Here is a 15871-nt window from a genome sequence, read left to right as displayed (position 1 = left end):
GTTCCCCCCCTCCCCTCTCTCCCCCCCCCCCCCCCCCCCCCTCCCCCTCCCTCCCCCCCCCCCCCCCCCCCCCCTTCACTGTCCCGTGATCAACCCCAACGGCTCACTGCAACCTCCTAGCCAGATGGGGGAAATGCAGGAATGTGAAGTGATTTTCGTTTTTGTTTTACTTTACCAATGAGGTTTGGCAAAATGAGATTTTTGAAGCGAGACAAAAGACGCAAATACTTATATGTTTAACTGTAACCTCGTTCTATGACGAGCTGGGCATGGAGCAAACATGTAAAAGAAGGTGCTAAACACACAACACTGCGGGTCACGCTGAACACGCCGTTCTTTCCATCCAACATGGTGGCACCATAATGTTGTGATGACGCTTTATTTTTCAGTAGAGAGTTGATAGTAAGATGGATGGAGCTAAATAAGGGGCAATTCTGAAAGAAAACGATTTAAACCAAAGCATGTTTACGTGTTAAAATGTCCCAATAACCGTTCAAAACTAAATCCAATTGAAAATCTGTGGCAACACATGAGAACTGACCATCATTTCCAATCTATTCTTCAAAGATGATGGGCAAATCTTTAGTCTCTAGATGTGGAAAGATGGAATATGGTAGCAGTGAAAGGTGGTTGTAAAGGTATTGACTCAGAGAGGCTTTTTCACATTTTTCTTCATAAAGAATGTTGAAAACATTCAGCCTTTTTCTTTCACTTTCAGTAATTAAGAATTGATTACCACAATAAATCTCAATACGACACATGGAAGTTTGTGTTTTTATGTGACGAAACATAAAAAGTTTTAAGGGTTATGAATATTTTAGGAAGGCAGTGAAAGTACTCAAAGCCGTACATTTAAAGGCCATAAAGCCTTTCTTCATTTCCACATAGCACTGACTGTTGTGGAACAAAATAGTGTCAAGAAAGATAGATTGCCAGACTGATTTCAATAAAATGCAGGAACAAGAAGCCAAACAATTATAAAAATGCCAACTAGAGAATATTTTACAATTGTTTATGACAAAGAAGTTTTTTGGGGGGTTTTTTTAACTGCAAATGTTTCAGTTCTGAGTTTTTCTTCCCGAAGAAGCTTTCAGTGCCTCATAAATTCCTCCAAAGACTCCGCTCCACAGTTTCATCTGACAATGCAATTACTTGAGTGGAATCTTCTGGAAAACTGTGGAAAGGAAAACAATGATGAAGCAGTAATCTAATTTAACCACAGCAGCTCCCATTGTTCTCTCAGAAAGGCCTCTTTTTGGTCTGAATCAACTCCTTCCAATCCATCTCTCCACTGAGGAATAATTGCTGTGCCAAGAATGAATCAGAATGATAATATTTATGCCATAGTCCAACACAGATAGGAGAAAATGATTTGTACAGCTCGAGCCATTTGGTGGGGGGGGGGAACCTCATAAAAAAAAAGCAGCGACTGGGTAGAGAAGAGAGAATCCAGCAGTGTTACATCTGACTTTAAATTCTTAATTTCTTCTTAATGTTCTCCTCTCAACTTCATTTTGCCTTTCACCTCCGTCGTCTTCAATCATTCTTACCTCCAGCTTTTAAGACATTCAGACTAAAACCTCTCATTTAACATCCTGCGTTTTCCTCGTTTGCCTGGCCTTTCTGAATGAGGAGCCTTCACTGTGGGCCAGCAGGTGTTAAACTTCCTTTTGAAGATTATGCTACACTTTCCAGACATTAACTCCTTTAATCTACCACCACAGGCTTTTGATAGCTCCCGCCGTGAATTATTATAGCTACTGATTGAAACTGGGAGCTGAGAGTGACAGAGGAGAGTGTGGGAAGGTCAAGTGAAAAAAAAAAAAAAAAAATTAAAGCTTCAGCTTTTAAGCAGCAGACGTGGTGCTTAGAGGGGCATTATTATGTATTTTCCAGGAACATAGTGCCATTTTATAGCACAATCAAATAGATATGTTACCTTGAGTTTTTAGAAAAATGCTGTTTATATCAAACATGACTTGACTAACACTCCGCCTTCAGCATCACAATGATTCTCATTAAGCCACTTACAACGATTCTTAAGTCAGTTTTCCATTTAACGCCATAATTTCTGAATTTATATCAAGTATGTAGAAAGAATGTTTTCTGTCAGTCAAGCTCTGAATGAATTAAGCATTGATAACTTAAATATTACATAAACAATTCATGCACATTAGGGTATGATGCTAATTAGCAACATTAGGGACATAAGGAACTAAATTCAAAAAAGAATTACTAATCTGAACTATGTAGATTATTTCAATGATGTGGCTATTGCTCAAACAGAACATTCAATTTGGACTATAACATATGGTTTGGAGCATGCTATGCTTTTTCAATATGACTGTATTTCAAGTACAACTAAGTAATCCCTTTACTCCACAGCCCCAGGTGGATTTAGCTTCTCATAATAACACTTAGCATGCACAATTGCAAATTCTACAATTTTAATACATATATCACTCATTTTTACTGCATTGCCTAATGTCAGAAAAATGCATTCAACCAAAAACTACAACCAGATTTTTTCACATGTTGGCGTTTTTAATATACAAATAGAAGAAGACATTAGAGAAGCTCTGATTATGACATTTTCCTGAGTTTATTTCCCAAAATATTCACCCAAGTGCATTCCTTCCCATGTCACATTCCTGCAACTTTTGGATGCACCAACTCCAACACATCTGAATCACCTCTTTGGCATGCCGGCAAGTTTTGCCAAAACCTATTCATTAATCACTCATTTGGTTCAGGTGGTTTGAAATAGGAATGCATCCAAAAGATGCTGAACAGTAGCACCCGAGAACTGGAGTTGCTCAACTTTTCTTTACAAAACACAACTAATGTATTACTTTGCATGGGAGGCACAAATATCAACTAGGACACCACTTTAGCTGTGTTCAAACATCATGTTTTGATGCCAATTCATTACATTCGCTCTAAATGTAGTTAAAAGAATGGACAATCATGCTCTATGGTTCCAGGTGACACATGATCACATCGTAGATTCTGGTTCATGAAGGACACCTTGTGGAGGTTTTCATCATGTGAAGAAAGGATGTTAAAAAGTCAGCTATGAAAATCAGTGAGAGGACTTACTGTGATTCATTTCTTAGTAGTGTTGACAATTCTATGTAGCCTGCCACCAAAATATGACATATTACGCCCATAAAAAAGTTGTAATAATGTATATGGAGCTACAGTGTACAACAACTTGCTCAAGTCCTTAAAATGCAAAGACACAAAAGAAACCCCTAAAAGCCAACAGTACTTTATTTGGGCGAGACAAGTTCTGAACTGAGGCCTCCAGCGAGCTCTAATGCAGAAAGTCGCTCTGCATGAGCTCTTCACTGACAAAGTTTCCCCACTCAGGCAGGACAGGACAGCGATTATTGCTGCTGGAGAAAGGAGATGAGCCAATGACGGCAGAGGACAGAAGGGCAGGGGTCTTATGGGGAAGAGAGTCCTTCTGTTTTGTTTTACTGCTGCCTCCAGGGGTATAAACCCTTCTCCAAAATACCAAGAAGCATGACAACATGGTAGCAACTGCCACCCAAGTTTGGATCAGACAAAAGGGCTCTTCAGTGCTATGACATGGTGGTTTTGGAAAAGGAAATTATGATCTGTCAAATGTGGAAAAACGGCTTAGTAATACTGCTCAGACTAAAAGGCGACAAGGAGAAAATGAACCACAAACTGGAAGGAAAACTGAGAAGTGAGCTTCTTTCCCAGTTTTCAAGCTACCAAAATAGAACAGAGGGTTTAGAGGTTTATGCTCAACATAAAGGTTAAGTGAAAAAAAACTTAAACTTTTTTTTCACTTCTTGAAAGGCAGAGGCCTCTTAAAGTAGTGGCAGATATTCTCTTTTTGTGTAAACTGCCCTCTTATTTCTATGAAACATAACATCAAAAGTTAAAATCTACACTAAAGTCGCATCAGTTGTGAGAATTGTGCAAAGGGAAAGCATGGAAGTGATCAGTACAGGGAGGGAAATGAAAAGAGGAAAATATGGCCACATCGTCGTTCCGCTTATGCAACATGATGTATTCAAGAAATAAATAAGAGGAACATAATGACAGGAATTGAAGATATCTTTGCCCTCTGCCAGCGTCCTCTGACGCAAATGCTTTAAACTCTGACAGCATACCTCCCAGCACAGTTCAAGCGAGAAAAAAAAACAAAAAAAAAACGGTGCAAGCAACCTACACTGTGCTATGCAAGGATCGTTATTGGACCAACAAGTAACAAACAGCTGAGGCATCTGGAGAACATGAGCAAAACAACCAAAGCACGACAGAGAGGAAGAATCTGTTCAACATTGTCTTTATTTAGATAAGAATTTGTGGAAAATCCAGCTCTTAATGGTTGCAAGTAAGTAAGTTAGGTCAAATATTTAAAAGCAGACTTGGAGAAAAACCTTGAAATGTCATCTTGAGATGCTCCACGTCATACATTCAGTTAAATAAAAGCAACTGGATTTGAATCTGCTCAGCCGCGACCACAAACACTCAAACTGAAAATGATAAGACAAAATAAAAATATAAGCAGTTTAACAGTTTATCATATCTGGAAAAATTGTATATATATATATATATATATATAATAATATACATTTTTTAAAGGTTTTGTTGGCTGTAGTGGCCTTTGTATGAATGTAGTTCGACAGGAAACAGGGGGAAGACATGCGGCAAACGTCGCCAGGCCGGGAATCGAACCTGCAGCTGCCACCACCAGAACTAAGGCCTCCTTATGTGGGTCGCGCTTTGCCCCTGTGCCACCACAGCACCCGACTGGTTCAAGTATTTTTAACAAAGCAGTAAAAATAATTAGCAGGCTAATGTTAAACTGAGGGAAGCTACTCAACTGTGAACACTATTAGACTGTAAATCCCTTCTGGTTCACACATCTGCCAGAATATTAGCTTCAAACTTTATCCCTCTCAACTTATCTATATAAATAAATACTGCTGCGTGTCGCTGACCAGACACAAAATCTATAAATATGTTAACCAATTAGGTTACCCAGCTAAATTAGCATTGATGACGACTCCATCTAATGAGGTAATTTCTCAGCTCTTGTGGATCACGTAACACACCATTCTGCACGTAGGCCACTGTGCAGAACGGTGTGCTTTGACCAGTTTCTGGTGCAGTAAATGGTAAATAGAAAACTACAGATGGAGTTTTGAAAACCACTACAAAATAACTGGCTGCCAGTGTAGTGAGTGCACTACAATCTTAAAAAGTTTATAGTGCACTCAGTCCAAATGTAGCTCTGTTAACACAAAAACAGCAACATGCACAACACAGCAGTAACTCTCTCCTACTATAAACACTATATGATAATTATACTTCTGCTTCATTAAAACCAAAGCTCCAAAACGAAAGCATCAACACTGGCTCTGCGAATTATGATTGAATTGTTTGCATGACGTATAATCCGTCATGCAAAAATCCCACCCATTCGTAAAATGCACGCACTTACAACGAGTCACAGACAATAACTTATAGGTAAAAAATAAATAAAAAATATATAAATGAACAGTAGATCTTACCTTGGCGACTGTGAGAGTTCATTGTTTCACAGGCTCGTTCGATGCACCTCTTCAGTGGATGTAGCGATCGTCATGTTCTACCCGTTCCAGAGGAGACTTCTCAGGAGGGCCAGACTGTGAGCAGAGAAACAGGGCAGCGTTTTAGACGTTTTCACCTATATTTGTTTTGTGTGACAGAATTTTCTAATAAATAGTACAACCATAAGAAGTAAATTGCAAGCCTGTTTTATTTATTAAGCAAATCTGGTTTCATTTTAAAACATCTGGGTTTACTGAAAGTCAGAGTTTGTTATTCTAGCACTCAATTCTGCTCTGGCTGCACCACACCCAACAGAGAAAAGGTTTGCTCAAGAAAAGTCTCACATCCACATGAGCAAAATAATTATACATATCTGCACGTTTCTGTTGAAGCTGTTTTAATCGCCATCGAATTACGAAGTAGGATTTATCAAATTTTATGGATTCTGCATCCATCGCATAACCAATAAAGCCTCAGAGGTCAGCTTTGGAGGTCAATGCAGAACTAAAAGGCTCTTATGTGTAGTGGATCGCGTAATTAAATCTATAAACAGGCTTCCTGAAGCCTGATGCATCTAATGTTTCAAAATCCCAGTCCAAAAAGATGAACAAACGTTTTCATTGAAAACAGACACACAACCACATGATTCTGGCATTCGCTGCTTAATTCACTTACAATATATCAAAGAATCTAAGAGTTCAACAGAAACATGACTAACATCATTCCAACAGAATTTTATTATCAAATCAGTCCTGCATATTTCTCAGTATATCATCAGTCTGAGAAATAATCTGAGACTTTGAATGAACTTGCATACTTTTTCTTTTTACATCATATTACATTTCTTCATATTTTTCTTCCAAGGAGCCAGACTTTGTTTTATTTAAGGTGGTCTTAACAGTTCTCCAGAAAGCTCTTCACAGGTTTTCATTTTGATGCTCTTTTGCTTATATTTACTCTAGTTTTTGAGGATTTCAGAGGATTTCTTGGTTTTCTCTGCTACAGAAAGCACACCCTGACCACATTTTAATTTAACCATTTATAGAGCAATTAAAGTCATTACCACTGGTGTCCTCCCCTTTCTTTCCCTGTTCTGATACTTTAGAAAGTGCTGCAGGCTCAGAGCTTTCTGTTTGTCCTTTCCATGTTGCAGCAGATGGCAGCTCATGTTTGCTGATGCAGAGGGCAGGAAAAGTTAGTGTTTGGGGATTTTTCCTTTCTTTGCAGAATGCATTTCTCTGGAAGTTTGCATAGAGACAGCTGTATGCAAATATCACTGTTGGCCTGTGATGCAGCAGAGAAAAACAAGCTTTGTCAGAGAATTATTTATCACAACTATTTCAAAATTATGTTCAACAGGCCCAAAGTATCAGGGGGTTATGTTTACTGTGAGTTATGGTTAATTAATCATAATTGCTGTTTAACTGTATGAATTCAGACAGGGTGTTTGATTAAGCACCAACTGTCTCTACAAAACATTTATCAGGCTAACCACAAGACTATGAGCTGCATGAAAACAGATTTTAGCAGTTTGTGGCTGAGAATCTCCCATGTGCAGCTGAGCACTAAGTACTGAGTTTCTGTCTTGACGAAATTTTCTTTCAATCCAGTGATTTGTTCCCATTGAGGAATTTTTTCTCCAAGGCATGTCATTAAAAAGACAAGAAACAGGATTTAAAGGAGGTGAACCTGGCACTCCAGAGCTGTAAAGCACATATTCGCCCAAGCCATTGTTGTTTTTTTACATGGAGTACAGTAGGGATGAGTTTCCCTTTATTTTGATTCATTTAAAACGGGGACAATACATGAACTGCAAGAGGAAAGATGAACTGTGCCAGATTGTAGCTCTGGTGATAATTTATAAATGTATTAATTGACAGTATTAAATTATAACTAGACTGAATAGTATTTATCATTAGATCTGAGTCTGGGTTGCACTGCAGTGACCTGGGTCAGTCTGAATTACATTTGGACTCAAATCAAGTCAATTTAATCGAAAGTTAATTTTGGAAGTTTGTCTAGTAATGAACCTTAAGGTGACATTTGTTGTAAATTGACATCATATAAATAAAGTCAACCGCAATGAAGTGATTGTAGCACCAACAAGGTGATTTTCAAAAAGCTATTAGGAAGAAGAAAGTTGTTGTCACACGAGTACCGTCTGTATGGAAATAAAAATGAATAAAGTTTGGTCTCTTCATGCACAAGAAGAATCCAAAAAAAGACAGAAACAAACAGAAAAGTGAATTTTAGGCAACTGAAGTCAAAGCAAACATTGGTGAGATTCTGACAGATGGAAATTGTTGATGAAGAGCAAAGGTCTTTGACATGACGACAGCTGCTTGTTTACTCTGTCGTGTAATTTAGCCTCCTCATATATGTGCTTTTGTCTAAGAGCAAATAAGAGGTCTAATTTCTTCAACGAAAACACTAAATTTTTAACTTAGGCTATAATTAAACTGTCAGAAATTTATTTCCAAATACAGCACCTCTCAAAAGTGAACACACGATTCCAGGTTTGAGACAAAAGAATATGATAAATTATTACAAAATGTTTTCCATCGTCAGTTTTCTTGTACAAACTGCGCCTTTAATGACAGGACAAATACAGGCATAAGAAATCCTACAACATTAGCTAAACTTATTTTCAGATTAAAACACTTTCTTTACAAATCGACAGCAGCTTCATCAAAGAACTAGTTTAAGGCTGAATAACAATCCAACAAAGTTACTCCATTTTTTTTAATTTACCTATTCTCAAACTGATTTTGAAAACGTTTTTAAATTGTTTATTTTGATCTCAAAATCTGGCATTCGAAAAGGATTGCCTTCACTTTTGAAATCTTGATATTACACTTTTCACACTGTCCATTATTACCAAAGAAACAATCTCCCACTTAGGAATACAGACTTATTATATACAACCTGCAGGAATATGTCAGCACTGACGTCAGACATTTAGTCCATTCAGTGGCTCTATTTGCTACACGATGCCCATGCATGCATGCGTAGGTTTTATTTATTTTATAGAGTTTGCCCTGTGATGTAAAATGACTGCTGGAGATAGCCACCAACGACCTTCCACGGATAGGTGGGTGTAGACACTGCATGAATGGATGCAGTTTAATCACATCCAAGTATAGTAGAAGTACTTTTTCCAGCACCACTGAGTCATTAAATACATCTTCGGCGTCTCTTCAAACTCTCCATTTTGACAGGCTGAGACTTTAAACTGGATGTGGTTTATCGTGTTCCTCTGAAGTAAAGTTTCATGATGCTTGACAGAAAAACAGCTCCGAGGACCTCTTAATGGACTTTATTTCCCAGGCACTCCAAGCGCTGTCGGGAGTAATCTCCATGGCATAAAAATAACGTGCGGTCGGATAGCGAGAAGTAAACAACAATTAAGCACACCCCTTGCAAAGCTTGAGAAATGAATCATTGAAAACGCGTGTATGCCAAGAAGACTGCTTCAGCCTCTCAGACTTGATTGAGTATGAATTATTCAGATGGTGAGAGAAGACTGGTCGTGTGCCAAGGACTGAATTGTTCTTCATTTTTCTTTTCTGCAAGTAAAAACGGAGAATAGTCTACCTAAAATGAAAGAAAAAAGATTCCTCAGAGTAACTATTGATGAGATGCCAAAACTCAAAGTGAAATATGTGATAAAAGAATAAAAATGGATAACAAAGAGTGATAATAACTTTGCTATTTTGGATTTCACAGGATCGATGATGAATTCTCAGGAATCAGTTGTTGATAAAAAGAAACTAACAGACGGATCCCATACCGAGTTCAAATCAAGAGCTCTTTTCTTGTTCATACTGATATCTAACAGCCTTCATCAGCAAACACAGCAATCTGCAATGACAGACAGTTTAAAGAGGTAAAAACACTCGATTTCACTACTTCTAATGACCAGAGATCAGTATTTGTAAGATCCGTTTATTGTGGGCAGGGAAAAAGAATTAAAGTCCAAGACACTGAGAAGAGTAAAAATCAGAAGTATGAATACAATGAGTACCAATAACAGCAAAAACATTTTAAATATGAGGAAGTGGAATTGTTTTTTTGAGCCTCTCTTGCTGCTTGGGAGCTTAAATGCTGACAGAGGGAGTTGCATAAAACTATGTGAAGCAAGGCATGAGAGCTCTCAGGTTTCTCATCTACAGTGAAAATATAGTATTTACACAAAAACAAAAACTATAGCTACGACATAATCTTATTTAAAACAGAAAAGCAACAATCACTCCAACTTCCACTGATCTTATAATGTTATACATTCACAGTCTGTTCTACACAAGTTTATCTTCAGCCAGAGATTTCTACAGATCCACTGTAGTACAGTAACTTACATTTAAGTGTTTTGGTGGCGACAGGCAGATTTTGGAACAAAATCCAAACGATATTGATGTGTTCATGTCAATCACACAGTGGTGAAGATCTGCTTCTTAAGAAAATCAAAACATTTGCTAACTTGGTTTAATCAGAATCTACTTTTACATTAAAAATACATCATCTCTAAAATCAGATGAGTAAAAACCAATCACCGTGTCTGTTCTGGTTACCGTAAAGTGCTAAAGCAGACGTGACAGCAGGCTCTGCACATCCAAGTGAGGAAACCTTCCCCAAAAACACCAACTGATTTTACAGCACCAGGGTGGGTTCAAAGTCAGGACAGGGCACAAAGGAGCCAAAATGGGTTTATTACTCAGGATATGAAGTCCAACAGGATGGAAGAAGCTGGACGTGGGAGAATGATTCGCAGCCACGGACTCACTGGATGCCTACAAGGATTGACACAATGACCCATCAGGCCCCAAATCAGATCAGTTGAGGCTGAGAGTGTCTGTATAGTTGCTCATTGAGAGGTCTGAGACCGTTTTACTGCTTGGATCTTCCTCTCGTCTAATTTTACTGCATCTCTGGCTGACGTCCAGCTTCCTTTTCTTCACTAACTTGGATGAAAGCCAAATCCAAAAACCAACAGAACTAAAGAGAATTTGCTCCTGCTGACCGTTTATATATATATATATATATATATATATATATACACACACACACACACACACACACGCGTGTCTATACCACCAGGAAGAGTTGCAGGTACTCGACAGACGCTCCTGCTTGTCTTCTAAAGTACTGTGTGTAATCGAGGGGCAGACAAACAGACGAACAGAGAGGAAAACAAAAGTACTTTAATATCCTGCATGGTGAGCTGAATGGGAGACCCCGCCAAACTGTTTACAAATTCCTGCTGGGTGACAGAGTCTCGCCACCTTTTTTGTCCCAGACCACAACACTGGCACTAACGGACCCCATTAGAGTTCATTAGTGTGATAACATCAACAAACTGTCCACAAACAAGTAAACCTCCCCAGTGCCAGCTTGGGCCAGACCAAACACAGTGGAACTGAGCTAAATTATCTTGTTAATGGAATTAGAACACGCAAACTGAACTGAAGCAAAATTCGAAAAAAATAAAATATTTTTTTAAAAAAACTAAAGTTGAACTTAATTTTAATATGTTTGAGAGTTTTAAGCAGAAAAATGTGTGGGAATGTATTGAAGTTTGTACAAACATTAAAATACATCCAGGTTAAAATAGGATTATTTGATCAAGTTAAAAACAAATATCTTTTTAATCAGTTTTACTGTACTGCTCAGTGGGCATCATATGTCACAACAACAAATATGTTGTAGGTTATGCTTACATGAGTGTCCCGGATTAAAACCAAGTTATTCCACTAAGTCACTGTAAAGGTTCTGAATTTTCAGCTAATTTTGTCCAATAAAATACACAGCGTCCACCGGGAAGATTTCGATTTAGCAATTAAACAAATTCATGCACTGAAAAATGCATTTCATTAATATTTTACAAATAAGAAATTATCTAAAAAGAAGGAAGAGCCAATGATAAAAAGGGCCAAGAGATTTTACAGTGATAGATCCACTATTAACAGAAATGTATTTGTCTAAAATTATGCAGTACATATAATTTCAATAGTTCATGCTGAAGTAAATTTAAGCAAATATAAAATAATCTGCATCTCTGAAGTAATATTGACACGTTTGCAATATTTCGGTAATAACTGTGATACTGTCAAAGTTAAGAAAATTGAAATGTGGGCTGGGCAGAGGAATCTCCCCAAGATTGTAGCTCATGGTTTCTTTGACATTACTTATTCTTTGTTCTCTTTTTTTTTTTTTTTACTTTTTCAGCTTACATCTAAACTTTAACAGTGATTAGAATTAAGAAAGAGAAAGAAAGATGTGGACAAGCTGACGTGCAGTTTGGGTGTGTAAAGCAGAAAGTGGTTGAACGAGGCCTTCAGGTCCTTGGTTTTTTGTGATCTCTGTATAATTCACACAACGAAGTGAGTTTTTAAAAACCTCCAGTGACCAGAAACTCTATTTACACATCTATGATGAGATTAAAACACAGGAGAAGATCCTGTTTGAACAAAATACCAAATTAGTATGGAACAGATCTCAGAGTGTGTGCGGTGGGTTATGCATTCACCTCAGTTCTGTAAATCAACTCAATAATCACCTAGAGAAATCTTAATAGTTGCACCACAGCTGCAAGACATACTTCACATTCCAGAAATAGCATGATCACCAGACAAAAATAAGGAAGTGATTTACATACTCGTCAAAGACGTCCAGGAATGCAAATCGCAAACCGCAGTCACGTTAGCACAAACAATTTGTTCCAATATTTTAGTTAAGCATTTTTAAAATATCAAAGCTAAGACAGCCAGACATCAGCAAGGTTGATTCCTAAAGAGCTGTTAGCTGAAAACTTGGCATACATTAGATGGATGACACAGCTAATGGATTTTCTGTCCTCTTTCTTAAAGACGTGACTTTTAGATACTGAGCAACCAGTGGAGAAAGTTGGTCTCCTTTCTTAGTTCCAAGCCGTCACAAAAAACTTTCCAAGCAAAACATTAAGGTCTCAACTAACCGTAGACTTAGATATGAAACTGAAAAACTGTGGCTGCTCTCCTTCGGGTATTGAGTATCAGACAGTAAACATACGTGTGCGTGTGTGCGTGTAAATGCAGAAAGTTTGCCAACTGATGATTTATTTATCTGTGAAAACGTTCAGATATTTTACCACCTTGATTCTCTGCATATAATCAGAATCAGTGTGTTCTTCAATGAGCCATAATGTCTGGAGATGTTTCTCACTTTAACTCGGTCTAAAAACGGGTGAATTCATCACACCGGACCCAGTGCAACATTTCTTCTGACAGAGAAACTTGGTGCCAATGTCAGTAACACAAGGTTTACAGCCAAATCTACAGTTTGTAGCTCACTTTACTGCTTTATATCTATTGCTTCAATTTTCATCTCTGAGCATAAAAGCAGCATCTGACGCAATTCAAGTTTCATCTAATTCTTTGGTTTGTCCTTGAACATTATGATGTTATATGTATAAAGCACCAACTTTTCTCGCTTCATCTTTGGCCTTTAACTCTCCTTCCTACGGATCGAGCTCATCGTCGCTGTCTGGTAAGTGATTTGTTGCTATGGTTCTGCAGACCAGTGGCGTTTAAATTTTTGTTACGTGGACCAAAGGGTGCGTTCACACTGCAGCCTGAAGTGACCCACTGCCAGTAAATGCGACCTGTATGCGTTCTGCAGTGTGAACGGGCAAACGACCTGAAAGTGTCCCGCATGCGCAGCAGAGGGCGCCATAGCGTCAGCGTTCTCAGTGTTCTGCCAACTGCCATAAAAAGAAGAAGTGCTCAGTGTTTGCGGAAGTAAACATGGAGGCTAACGGTGGAGCTTAGCTTATATATTTGAAGTTGTTGTCCAACCAGAGCAGCATATTAACAACTTAATCCTCATAGTCCGTCATGGTTGTTGTTTTTCTTCCCACTTGCGCCTATCAGGACGCAGAATAGTGAGATTTGTTGAGAATCAGTGACGTTCAGTTCGGATGAAGGCGACCTGAACGTTAGGTCGCATTTGAATCGGATACGTGTCGGATATGGATCACATCCGAAAAAGATGCTGTTCACACTGCCATGAAAAGACCGGATAGAGGTCACACTACGTCAAAAAAATCGGAATTGGGTCACTTCAGACTGCAGTGTGAACGCACCCTAAATCACTAAGTTAAAAAGTGAGCACGATACAGTGGACCCCCCCTAATTGTGGCTGAGATTTGTGGATTTTTCTGCAGAACATAACTCCAAATTATTATTTTTTTAGAACATATCAAAACACAAATGTAAATGCCAAGATGTTTTCCCCTGTTAGAGAATTGTGATATTAAGTTTATGATTATTATATGATTTACATAATTTTAAACTTCTCATTATTTCATTTTTTAATGCATCTTAATATGTATTTTCTGTTTGGACTACTAACACAAGCTGTTCTAACCATTTTTTTTTTTTTTTTTTGCTCAGCAACCAGTGCAGAAAATGAGTTAATCGCTCTTTAAAAGCAGTTTTCTTTTTGAGCCAAGTTTAACGACTGAGAGCACAGAGGTTTGCTTTGGAGTAAAAGCTGCTTGGTTCAAATTGTAGTTCAAATTTTCCATTTCATATAGATTTTAACTTCTTGCCCTAAAAATAAAAAGAAAGTGTCCACCTGCCTCGACAGCCAGGCAAAAATTTATATGGTAACTGATTCATTTTTAACTCACCAAAACTAACAAAAAGAATGATTGAAAAGTGTCACTATGTAAAATCTTCTGAATCAAGTTACCTCTATTAAATAGCTATTTGATGTTCCTATTACTATTAATCATCAGAATGACGAGAATAAAACAGGGAACCAACAGGTCAAACCTCACAAGAATACCAGAGAAGTTTGAACTGACCAGGAAAAGAATTTACTAGTTAGATAATATTCCAGACTGAGCTGAAGTTTTGTCGATGTTTGGTTCCAATTACCCTTCGTTTGAATCTATAAAACAAACATCTGCAGCCAGTAAATTAGGACTCAGACATATAGGTCTGCTGTGACTTTTTGTTCCTGTGGGGTCTGGAGTTTATAAGCAGGAATCTGTGAGCATTTTTCCGCTTGTAAAGGGTTAAAGAGGCGCGATAACAGAGCAGAGCCACAGCCCTGTGTTTACACTGCATGAAGGCACAAGTTTACACCCAGAGCTCCGCAACACAAACACAGCTTCCTACCTCACACACAGGCACGGTGGGCAAACATGAAGGAGAAGAAATGCGTGCTGTGAATCCCAAACAACCACTGTCAAACTTCTCTCACAAAACAGAAGAACCTACCGAATGGACAGGTCAGGGAAACTGTCCCGAAAATGCACACCTCCTAAAAAAGCGCCGAGCTTCACTAATGCGTTCAATTTGAGCCGTACAGATAAGCCGTTTCATTTCGGCCGACCCTTTCTTTAGTTTTTTAACAGCGGGGCTATTTCGCAACAAGTTTGCCTTCTTTCTGCTGACTTTGAAAGGGCGATGAAAACTTCGAGCCTAAGTCAAAGCGCGGACGAAGAGAGTCAGCCCAACAGCCGCCTAACGGATTCACAGAGACCGGAAGGAGACCGGGACGGGGCACACCTGGAGGCGGACTGCGCGGCGCTTCCACCCCGCTGCTCTCCTGAAGCATCCGCGGAGATACTGGAGCCGTCGGTGTAAAAACATCAACTCATTCAGACAGCAGCTCCTCCATACTGAATCAATCACGTGTCTGACAGCCTACAGTGCTTCCGCAGTGGGCGGGGTCCACAGATGGTTTGGGGGGAAAAATATAACAGGATCCATGAATGAAGGCCGTCAGTCTGAGTCCACTCTGGATATGCTTGGTTTTCTGCTTGTTTTAATGTCTTGCTGAACCAGTAAGAAAAAAAAAAAAACATTAGAATGTAACTAATATAACCTACGATATATACTGCTCAAAAAAATAAAGGGAACATTTCACTTTAATTTTGTGTGGCTCCAAATCCAGGCCTCCATTGGTTAATAAATTTGATTTCCATTGATGATTTTTGTGTGATTTTGTTGTCAGCACATTCAACTTTGTACAGAACAAAGTATTCATTGAGAATATTTCATTCATTCAGATCTAGGATGTGTTATTTGAGTGTTCCCTTTATTTTTTGGAGCAGTGTAGTTTGTTTACATCTTAATTTGCGCAGATCTTAGCAGTACTACTGATTTGAAATTATGTTCAATACCTAAAAGACTTTAATTGCAATAAAAGAGCTTTACTATGTGGGTTAAATTATAACTAACTATTCCCTCATATAAACAAAAGAAATCATGTTCATCAAAAGTCAGATGGATTTTACAGATCCAGACATGTT

General features: G+C 38.4%; 1 protein-coding gene across 2 annotated transcripts in view; it reads right to left on the bottom strand.

Annotated features, from left to right (window-relative positions):
- Nucleotides 1-15356, bottom strand: part of hdac4 (histone deacetylase 4) — a 137806-nt gene extending 122450 nt beyond the window's left edge. The window contains exons 1-2 of one of the 2 annotated variants that reach the window (XM_015029909.1): nucleotides 15126-15356; nucleotides 5556-5669 (exon numbers count right to left, since the gene is read on the bottom strand). In XM_015029909.1, coding sequence (XP_014885395.1) covers nucleotides 5556-5577 — 22 coding nt within the window. In that variant the 5' untranslated portion in view covers nucleotides 5578-5669; nucleotides 15126-15356. The remainder of the gene's footprint in view (nucleotides 1-5555; nucleotides 5670-15125) is intronic. The other variant, XM_015029911.1, reaches the window with a different exon arrangement.
- Between the last annotated feature and the right edge of the window lie 515 nt (nucleotides 15357-15871).

Source organism: Poecilia latipinna, unplaced genomic scaffold, assembly GCF_001443285.1.
Source record: "Poecilia latipinna isolate Pla-1442-1.1 unplaced genomic scaffold, P_latipinna-1.0 Scaffold167, whole genome shotgun sequence".
Taxonomy (NCBI): Eukaryota; Metazoa; Chordata; class Actinopteri; order Cyprinodontiformes; family Poeciliidae; genus Poecilia; species Poecilia latipinna.
The sequence above is the reverse complement of the archived record's forward strand: the minus strand, read 5'-3'. Positions and strand labels throughout refer to the sequence as shown.